General features: G+C 41.4%; 1 protein-coding gene across 1 annotated transcript; it reads right to left on the reverse strand.

Moving 5' to 3' along the window:
• Window positions 1-541: 541 nt before the first annotated feature.
• b3gnt7 (UDP-GlcNAc:betaGal beta-1,3-N-acetylglucosaminyltransferase 7) lies at window positions 542-3655 on the reverse strand. Its single transcript, XM_085383058.1, has 2 exons — window positions 3389-3655; window positions 542-2232 (listed from the first exon to the last, which is right to left on the reverse strand). Coding segments are annotated over exons 1-2 (1224 nt in total). The 5' UTR covers window positions 3391-3655; the 3' UTR covers window positions 542-1010.
• Between the last annotated feature and the right edge of the window lie 7336 nt (window positions 3656-10991).

Below are 10991 nucleotides of genomic sequence, written 5' to 3' on the forward strand. Positions count from 1 at the left end.
TATCAGCACATTCAAATCAAAAGAAAACATGTATGTAACAAGTCGTTTTCCCCCCCAGATAGTTAGCATATATGTAAAAAAACTCCAGATCAAGTCAGCGAGTGTAGGGAATTCAACAGTACAGACAGTATCAATCTTACTTTAGGAGCAGGTACTGCATAGGAAGGAATTGACATGATATAGTGACCAAACGTGATCAAAGACAAAAGAGTTTTTGTCCAAATCATTGAGGTAGAGAGAGTTGTTTGTTTCTCTGCATGACATCCTTGTCCACATGAATGCAATGTGCAACACTTTGAAGACTGCTAGCATAACTGCAGGCTGTACCCTGGCTGCTAGGGCGTCCCACTAATACTAGCTGCCTCTATATTTTTGATATTCACCCAAGAAAACATGATTTCCCACGATTAATCCAAAATAAGACATAATATATAAAATAAAAGGCATTTGGGATTTTGTTCACCACCACAATTAATTGTTTTCACATTAGTGGGTTCAGTGTGATTTGGTGATGTTGTGATTCATGACAACATCAGGGACAATTCTAGATCATGTCGGAAGGATAAAGAGGAATAAGTCTCTGTCATTATTTTTTTTTTAAAAAGACACAAGAGAATAAAATACCCACCAACTTAATGACAACTTAATCAACTTAGTATGCCCATTGATTTAGCAGCACAGTTTGGTTTTCTCTGAATCTGTGTGCCGACGGGGGTTGGTCCTTAAAAATGCCAACGTAAGCACACAATTCTAATTGAACTTAAAAAAATAATAAAAAATAAAATAAGCTCTGTATAATTTACTTTTGATAATCCTCTTCAAGAAATTGCACAACTGCTCACAAACAGAAAATTCAAATATTGTCCTGGTTTCACTCCACATACAGCTTCTGATAAACTATACCAGGAAGTTTGGCTCCTGCCTTACAGTGCGATGCACTTCCTCATAGCAGTCACCGAGGCAAGGCTGAGCTCGCTCGGTGCCGCTGTTCACCCGGTGTTCTCGCCAAGCTATAGGAGCTCCACCTTTTGTGAACAGACTAGTTTGCTGTTGACCAGATTCCACATGTGCTGGAGGTCCGACGGGAGCAGCTTGTGCACCACAATCATGTTCTTAAAAAAACAAGGTTCTCGGTTCAACTTGCTGTTCTTATTTTTCACCAAGCCAAACGTCTTAAAGGCGTTGTGTTTGACAGGCGTGACCTGAAGTACCTCCAGGCACATGCCCAAGAAGACATCGTCGATGGGGTAAAGCTCCAGCGTGTCTGCGGCCCAGTGAAGCCTACTCACGAGACTTCCATCCATTAGAAAACCGCCTCCACCTGCGTATGGAGGGTAGTGCGTCTTGTTATACAAAGCCTGGGGGATGTGATATTTGTTGTCCTTTTTACGAATAGGCTTCGCTTTGAAAATCACATCCCCAACAAACAGGTTCTTTCTGTGTCTGCTGTTTTCCAGGTATTCAAAAATATTTTTCACGCTGACAAAGACGTCATCATCCCCCTTGAAGACATATTGCACGTTGTAGCAGTAAGTATGGAACCACTTGAGGAAATGGGTCTCCTTGAGAGTCAGGTTGAAGAAGCTATCTAAGAAGTCCCACTGAAGAATATCGTTGTAAATCTGGTCTTCATACTCCACAAGTTTCTGATGATTTGCCCTTTCTGCCTCATTGGAGGACTTACCAAGAAGAAAGAGGGTCTTTATCCTTTTGCCGTCCACCACCTGCTCTCTGCCCCATGTTTTTCGGATGACCTCCCTGCGGTCATACTGAGTGGCCACTGATTTAATCACCATCAGCAGATACACCTCCCCTGTGCACTTCTCAGGGTGGTTGAGGGTCATGGGGAAATATCTGCAATGCCGATAAAGCAAAAACTGCTTGAAACTGTCCTCGAGGTTCTTGAACCACTCGTGTTTAGAAGAGTTGACATTGGCCCTACAGTTGGAACTCTTTACATCCCAAGTTGTGGGCCTGCCGTCCTCAGGGATTCTGGGCTTCTCTGTGGTGGTTGGAGCTTTTGGCTTTGACTGGTAGCTGCCAGACTTCCAGAAACTTTTTATCTGCAGGTATGAGTCAGCTCCAGATCCTGCTTCCTGAGCAGCATCCAAACGAGCGTGCCTCTCCAGCTCGAAGCTGATGCTCCCTCTCTGGACGGCCAATGCAACCACGGCTAGGAGAAACATGACACTCACCCTCTTGTACACTCTCCAACGATCTCTGCTATTCTTCCTGGGGGAAGATAAAAATCATGGGATTCCAGTTAGACACGGCAACATTATACCTTGTAATAGAGGGAAAGTTGATTATATAAACATTGTTAGTGAAAGGCATATGTGTGCAGTGTATACAAAGATTACCTCCAGGTCTTTATATCAAACAATGAGAGCTTATTTATTTATTTTTGCAGAGATTTGTGTATTGCAAAGTGACAAATGTTCATTTAGGATTAATTATTTAAAGAAAATTTAAGAAAAAAACACATAAGGGCGAAAATCATCAAAACTATAACACAACACCCTTGGAGGGTACCTACATAACAAACATGTTGCTGTATAGACAGAGAAAAGACATACGGATTGTCAGCATACCCACACGTCTCCAGAGATTCATTTGTAGTTTTGTGTATGGCCTAAAATGTAGTTGGGAAAGTCCTATGACACCTGGACAATTTTCACTTGAAACGTCATTTATAGATTACACAACCTATAGAGCCTTCACTATTACCATGTTTCTAGAGAAAAAAAACGCCCACCATAGATATATAACTTTCTATAGAAGAATAGTCATGAAATACGACTTATTTAACCAGCATCTGTGCTGTCTGTGGATTTTAAAAACATGGATTGTACTTCAGATTTTCTTCTATGCCAGGCTATATGGCTCTTTATTGCATTCATGATCAATAAGACACTCCTCTATTCCTGCATGGGCCCCTCTACTTCTGAAGATCACTATCTCCCCCCATCCCCATCCTCAAACAAAGTCCCTCCTGAAGCCACACAGTGGACATACAGCTACAAGTTACAGACAGGTGTATTTGTTCTCAACAACATCAGTAATAATAATAACAATAATAATGTGGTTAAGTCCTTAAAACTCTATAAGAGATCGATTCATTTTGCTTCTCACTAAATATTGTGGTTTTTCTTTGTTTGGTTATTTCAAAAGCTAATTCTCAACGTTCAATTGTTGCTTTCTCCTTGTCTTTTCCTTTTCCTTTCTTTTTTCTTTTTTACTTATCTGACAAGCCTACTTTCTAATAGACTTTAAAGATACAGAAAATCAGTTGAAATAAGTGAAAAAGAGGTTACGGTCAGATCAGACGAAAAAAAAAAAGAGGATAAACTATCCGTAATTAAATCTTTTAATAAAATACGCCACTTACATTTTTCCTTGTGCGTCAGATTCTTTGTGATGATGTGCCGGCGATGATCGATTAGTTTTGAGTGTTTTTGTTGTTGTTGTTTTTTTTAAAGGTAGAATGACTTTGCTTTATGTAATTTCCGCTTCTTGGAAAAAAGCTAAATATTCCTTTCCATCGAAAAAATCTTAAAGCATCAAGCGTCCCGTTTAAGAGAGAGTTTAAAGGTTTTCAGGGACTGTGGTGCGAATGTGCGCTGTATGGTCTGCGCCTCGGAGAGTGCGCTCAGGCGCAGAGATCCGCCTTTAAAAGCTCAGCCGCCGTTACGTAGCCTAGACTACACACACAACAGTTAATGAATGAACAGAGAGGGATGCATAGTGTCCACGACAGGCCAATTAATCATCAGCCGACTACCCTTAAACCTGCGACAAAGCAAATATTGAACTTCTTGTCATTTTATTTACTTACGTAGACGTATGTCGTCTGTATGAGGCGGATGAAGAGTGGAAAGGTGGCTTGTCCTGATCACATATCTGTGAGGGTATGGAGAGAAGGCAGAGGAGTTTTTCACCAATATTCAACAAAATTGTGGATTCCTGAGGAATGGAGAAGAAGCCTGTGGGCGACTTTCAAGAGCAAGGATCATGTACAGAGCTGTAGTCGACTACAGGGGGATGAAACTTATGATCCATGCCATCACGTTATGGGAAAGGGTTGCTAAAGCTAGGATAAGAAGAGAGGTGATCATCAGTGAGGAGCAATATGGCTATAAGCTGAGAAAGAGGTCCACAGATGCAATGTTGGCTTTGAGAATGTGGATGTAGAAGCATAAATAAGTCAAGAGGAGCTGCATGGTGTCTTTGTGGCGCTATGGAAAGCATGCGATAGGGAAATGTGGTATCTGGAGAAAGTCTGGAGAGGTAGATGTATGCACTGGAGAGAAGAGGAATGACATGGCGACAGAGAGATAGCAGCAAGACTAAAAGAGAGGGTAGCAATGCTATGATGAATGCTTTTGAGGAATCGTGTGAGGGTTTATATTGTCCCTTTCCTGATCACTCACAACTCACAACAGTAGAAACGAGTACATCAGAGGGACAGCTCAGGTTGAGAGGCTTGGAGACAAAATTAGGCTGGCGGTTGGACATGGATATGTTGAATATGGAGCTGTCAGGCAGGAAGAAAAGAGGAAGACCACAGAGACAGTTATGGAGGAGGAAGGAAGACCCATATCTTTTGTAACAAGAAAGATTTATCCAACTAAACTGTATATATAGTTTGGATTATTTATCTAAAGAAACATAAAGTGGTAGCTCGCGCTTTGCTCTCCTCTGCATTTTCATATTCCACTTGTTTGTACCTCATGCCCTATAAAGACCGCGGCGTGCTATAGCAACATAAGCCCTCTATACAGAATAGTAACCATTAACTTTGTCAGATAAATGCAGTAGATTGAAGTCAAGTACAATACATAAGTCCCATGAAATGTCACACAGCTGAAAGAAGAAAGAATTCCTTTGTTTTTTTAAGGCAGGTATTTGAATATAATTGTTGGAACCAGTGTTTTTGTTAACATCCGGTGTAAGTCCTGTAGAAATGTTTGCAAATAAGAATCAATCAGCGATATTACATTACAGGAAGTCTTCCTCATTTCTCCTCATTTTTACAGTCTTTTGAACAGCCAGAGAACTCAGTTGTTAAGGTCCAACCTCCACTTGCGTTAATCTAATGAAACTCCCAAGATATCAGTTATCAGACTATTTTTAAGTAAATCTGACACTAAGCCCCATTAGTTTAGGTTCAGTGTGGTTTTTTTTTACTGATATTCTTGTTCTTTTCTATGGCTGTAGCCACTACAGAAGAAAAAAGCAAGTGATACACTCTGTCCTCAGTATTTTTGCATTGTGATGTGGCCGAAAGCAGCTGGTTATCCCAAATTATTTATTCTAAACTGTGAATTACTGTTAATAATTGATTAGATATCCCACACGTTTGAACTTTTACCTTTTAAGTAAGCGTTTCTTTACTTGCCGTATGATTAAATCTGATTTACTCTCCAAAAAAAACAACCCTCTCACTTCTTAGTGTACATCTCTTTTCTGTGGGATAGTGTGGATGGGATTTTTTTGTATAAGCAGAAAAGGCTTTTTTTTAAGCATTCCCACTTTAAAATCGATTATTTCAGGTGTATACAGTGGGGCAAAAAAGTATTTAGTCAGCCACCGATGTGCAAGTTCCCCCACTTAAAATGATGACAGAGGTCAGTAATTTGCACCAGAGGTACACTTCAACTGTGAGAGACAGAATGTGAAAAAAAAAATCCATGAATTCACATGGTAGGATTTGTAAAGAATTTATACGTAAATCAGGGTGGAAAATAAGTATTTGGTCACCTCAAACAAGGAAAATCTCTGGGTCTCACAGACCTGTAACGTCTTCTGTAAGAAGCTTTTCTGTCCCCCACTCGTTACCTGTATGAATGGCACCTGTTTGAACTCATCATCTGTATAAAAGACACCTGTCCACAGCCTCAAACAGTCAGACTCCAAACGCCGCCATGGCCAAGACCAAAGAGCTTTCGAAGGACACCAGGAAAAGTATTGTAGACCTGCACCAGACTGGGAAGAGTGAATCTACAATAGGCAAGCAGCTTGGTGTGAAAAAATCAACTGTGGGAGCAATCATCAGAAAATGGAAGACATACAAGACCACTGATAATCTCCCTCGATCTGGGGCTCCACGCAAGATCTCATCCCGTGGGGTCAAAATGATCATGAGAACGGTGAGCAAAGATCCCAGAACCACACGGGGGGACCTGGTGAATGACCTGCAGAGAGCTGGGACCAAAGTAACAAAGGTCACCATCAGTAACACACTACAACGGCAGGGAATCAAATCCCGCAGTGCCAGACGTGTTCCGCTGCTGAAGCCAGTGCATGTCCAGGCCCGTCTGAAGTTTGCCAGAGAGCACATGGATGATACAGCAGAGGATTGGGAGAATGTCATGTGGTCAGATGAAACCAAAGTAGAACTTTTTGGTATAAACTCAACTCGTCGTGTTTGGAGGAAGAAGAATACTGAGTTGCATCCCAAGAACACCATACCTACTGTGAAGCATGGGGGTGGAAACATCATGCTATGGGGCTGTTTTTCTGCCAAGGGGACAGGACGACTGATCCGTGTTAAGGACAGAATGAATGGGGCCATGTATCGTGAGATTTTGAGCCAAAACCTCCTTCCATCAGTGAGAACTTTGAAGATGAAACGAGGCTGGGTCTTCCAACATGACAATGATCCAAAACACACCGCCCGGGCAACAAAGGAGTGGCTCCGTAAGAAGCATTTGAAAGTCCTGGAGTGGCCTAGCCAGTCTCCAGACCTCAACCCCATAGAAAATCTGTGGCGGGAGTTGAAAGTCCGTGTTGCTCGGCGACAGCCCCAAAACATCACTGCTCTCGAGAAGATCTGCATGGAGGAATGGGCCAAAATACCAGCTACTGTGTGTGCAAACCTGGTAAAGACCTATAGTAAACGTTTGACCTCTGTTATTGCCAACAAAGGTTATGTTACAAAGTATTGAGTTGTATTTTTGTTATTGACCAAATACTTATTTTCCACCCTGATTTACGAATAAATTCTTTACAAATCCTACCATGTGGATTCATGGATTTTTTTTTCACATTCTGTCTCTCACAGTTGAAGTGTACCTCTGGTGCAAATTACTGACCTCTGTCATCATTTTAGGTGGGGGAACTTGCACAATCGGTGGCTGACTAAATACTTTTTTGCCCCACTGTATAAATCTTTGGCCTGTCACATTATTCTCTAGGAAGGGCAAAATAAATAACAGAGCAACAATGATTTGCTAAAGTATTGTAATATTGCTTTATGGTTGTCCACTGATGTCAGAGGAGGTGCTGGGGTCAATGAGGCAATGCAGAGCAAACTACACAGTTTTTTTTAATCAGGTCTGTGGCCATTGACAGCCATTGTATGACAAAGAATTCCTTTTTCTTTTGACATCGCATACAAGGGATGCCTTTGATCCATTCTCAAGGAAGGTTTGTTTTTTGGATAAAAGCATAACTTTAATGTGAGTCACAAATCTTACTTACTCTGAAACAAAGGGAAAAATCCCAAATCAATCATTACAATGGGTGAACGCAATATCACGATGGTGAGGGCATGTACGATACTGGGGTTTGTGCAATATAATTGATGTTTCCGTTATTGTTATCTATACTGTCCTCTGTGTCCACTCTCCTTGTCATTGTTTGTTCTAGTATAATGTGATCACTGTTTTTGTCCTTGTCACGTGACCTGTAAATAGTGTCTCTGTATGTTTTTACTAACTTGTGTTTAACACCAACCTGCCAGAGGGTCTGCAGATGGAAATTAGCCCAAGGCTATAATCTGGCATATTTACATTTGTTAAAATGTTCATTAATATGTATTGCCCCTCTTTCTAAAAAAATAAATGTTTAATCAATAGATTAAATTAAATTAAATTAAATAGTGGCTGAAACTCTTGCTTGCAGAGCTGCCTTAACCAAAGCTGCTCTTAACCCTCGCTGTGGCAAACCGTGTGTTTCCGCCTCCTCGTTTTCTGGAGAAAGAACAACAAAATGTCTGTCTGCGCTTCAAAACAGGAATTTTTTAATACGAGCACAGCTGCGATCCAAAACCTCTCCTTCCTCTGCTTTTCTCCCCATTTCCTGAATCCAACCAGTCATCCTTCTCGGGGCCATGTGCATCCTGTTGCCTGCTGGCTGTTTTTTTTTCCGTTTTGATTTTTTTTTCAGCCCCCCCCCCCCTATCTTATGTGGATTTAGTCTGTAGCAGTTCTGCAGACGAGTGAGTTGGATATGGACATCACAGTACCTGATCTTTTCCCCTGGCCACTTCGCTGACAACATAAGGACTGTCAGCTGAAGAATGAAAATAGAAGAATCAAATCTGCAATGCATATATATATATATTTTTTTATTTCAATCGTGGATCACATCATAGAGTTATGGATCCACAGAAAGTTATCAAAGAACTCTAACACGATCCCTTTTCATATCTGTCCCTCACGTCGACAACCACCAACGACGGTATCAAAAATCTTTGCCGACTCCTTTATGACTTCAGTCTAATTCTGCTTATGGAGGAATTAGAGAGTTGAGCTGAAAGGCCTGAGAAGTTGAGTGGATGAGAAAAGGATATTCTTAATACAAAATAAAGGAAAAAAAAAAACTGCCAGTACTTTTTAGGGTTTGGGGAAGAAGTTTAACACCTGAGGGACTTTGGTCGTTACTTTGTCAACTAACTAACACCAGTGAACATGCTTAGGAAAATATGTCTTCTTCCTCTTAAATACAACTCCAAGCTCCTCGGTCACCATGAAAGAATTTACTGCTGGACAAGAAAAAGGTATCCTAAGGAGATTGTTTCTTTTCTTTCCTTCTTTTTTGCACTCAAGTCATCACTTGAGGACCTTTCTCTCTAAGAAAGGATAGAACAAAGGAGGTGTCACCAAGCCATGTTATAAATGCCACTTTCAGCCATGGCTACAAGTAAACACCGGGCTCCCCTTTAGCCAACCAGACTTCATTAGGCTCAGTAAACACTAAAATAAGGTCAGATTCGTCTCACTCTACGGTTTTTTCCATGCTTTGCTGATTTTGCTGACAAAAGTTTCCACTAATACCATATTAGTGCTGATGCACTTCCTGTTTTGGTTAAAATACATGACTCATTTAGACCTCCGGAAGCATACCAAAGAGAAAGCTGACTGAATGATATTAATTATATACTTGGCGTGATTTCTTTTAAACTGCTGTTTTCAAGGTGAAAGATTGAGCTGAGCCTATAGCTTTACCCCACCTCGACTCTGCCTCGCTGTAATCTTAGCGTGATGGGTTTATTACTCTAGCCAAACTGTGAAAAAACACTCAGTGGTAGTTTTCAGCTGGTATGAGTCACTAATCCCGTGCCTACCTCCTTCTTGATAAAGACACTCCGTAAACTCAAGACCCTCTCAATGGTAGGCCAGCACCTCGAGCTGCCTCTTATCTGGCATTGGTGTTTGTAAATGGGTAAATGAGTAAACCATTGAAAAAGATTTGTCGAAAGGTTAAGAAGGTGAAATTTTTTTGTGTGTCAAATACTGTTTGCAATCTTAAAAAATAGACCCTCATGCACAAATCCAGAAATGCTAAAGTCACCAATAGACAGGTCTTTCTGGGTGACTGCAGATATCAGAGAGTGAGATTTAAAGCGTCCTTGAAAACCTGCAGCAGGGATTTGATCCTGTGTATACACAATAACAAAAGTTTAACTGGTTTCACAGGAATTTCCCAAAGGTTAAACATGTCACAAAAAGGAGGAATTCATTTTTTAGTCTGTTTGATTCACACTTTGTCCTTTGGACATTACAATGTTTGGTATGAATGTTTCTGTTAATATCTCATCTCTTCCAATCCTGTGTCAAATAAATCGAATACAACAAGAACAGAGAGCTTCATGTCTTTAGCAGAGCAGCTGCGGGGCTCGACTTCACGCATGTGTTCAAAGGAATGGTCTGTGAAGGTTCTCAGTCATCCAGGTCATCGTAGTTCAAAGGAATGGGACAGGAGGAAGCAGGAGGTGGGGGAGACACTGGGATGCAGTCCCTTCTTGGCTGGCGTCACTCCTTTATCAGCAGTGCACATGGCTCCCTGCTGATAAACACAACTAAAGAGGGTGCCGGTGATCCTGATGACATATAGGGCCGTTTAGAAGCAGAAGTGGGACTTTTTGAGCACAAATAAAAAAAAAAACAACTTTGTCTATATATATATATATGTTTTTTTTTAAAGTACACTATTCATTATTATGACTGAACCTGTTGTGAACAACCTTAGCTGTTAGTCCCCCCCCCCCCCTTTTTTTTTAATCCATGCTTTTGTTATGATAAGGAGCAGCAGCTTCCACTCTGTTGCAATTGCAGCTGGTCGGTTCCAGCAGGAGTGAAGCTTTCGGGGTTACACCTGGCAGCGACAGTGCGTCAGTCTGTCATGTGCGGTCCATTTCCTTGCATTGTGCTCCCCCTCGCTGGCAGCATTCGCAGCTGAATCGGTCAACTCTCAGGAGACAGCATGGAAGGGGTGTAAGGAATTCCCATCCAAATCTATCTTTCAACAGCCTTTATATTCCAGAGGTGGACTGACCATCTGTGTTATTAAATAAAGTCCTGCCAATATCTTGACAAAAGTGGACTTCATTCTGTGTTATTTGTCATGTACTCTAGTAAGTTGTGTAGCTCAGGGGCAGGAATGACATGTTCCCTAGAGGGCAAGGACCCATCCCATTGTACCGTTTTCCCATACTTCTTCCCTGTGCTGTCGTCACAACAGTGTATGACAACAATAACGCCATCAGTCAATACTTCACTTAAGTACGGGCACGGATACAAGGCTTAAAAATAGGGTTTGGAGAGGACAGCAGCTCAGGAGGCAACAGAACACTGTCTGGCAGGAATGACTCACAAGAGCTCTTACAGTCACATGTTTGATATAAATGACTGCCAATAACAGCAGCCCGATGGGAAGCAATTTCCCCATATGCCTCCCCTTAACCCTCAACCAGTCATGGTAGATCT

The sequence above is a fragment of the Rhamphochromis longiceps genome, linkage group LG15 (genome assembly GCF_057381845.1).
Source record: "Rhamphochromis longiceps isolate RC_006_pf linkage group LG15, R_longiceps_female_GT1.1, whole genome shotgun sequence".
Taxonomy (NCBI): domain Eukaryota; kingdom Metazoa; phylum Chordata; class Actinopteri; order Cichliformes; family Cichlidae; genus Rhamphochromis; species Rhamphochromis longiceps.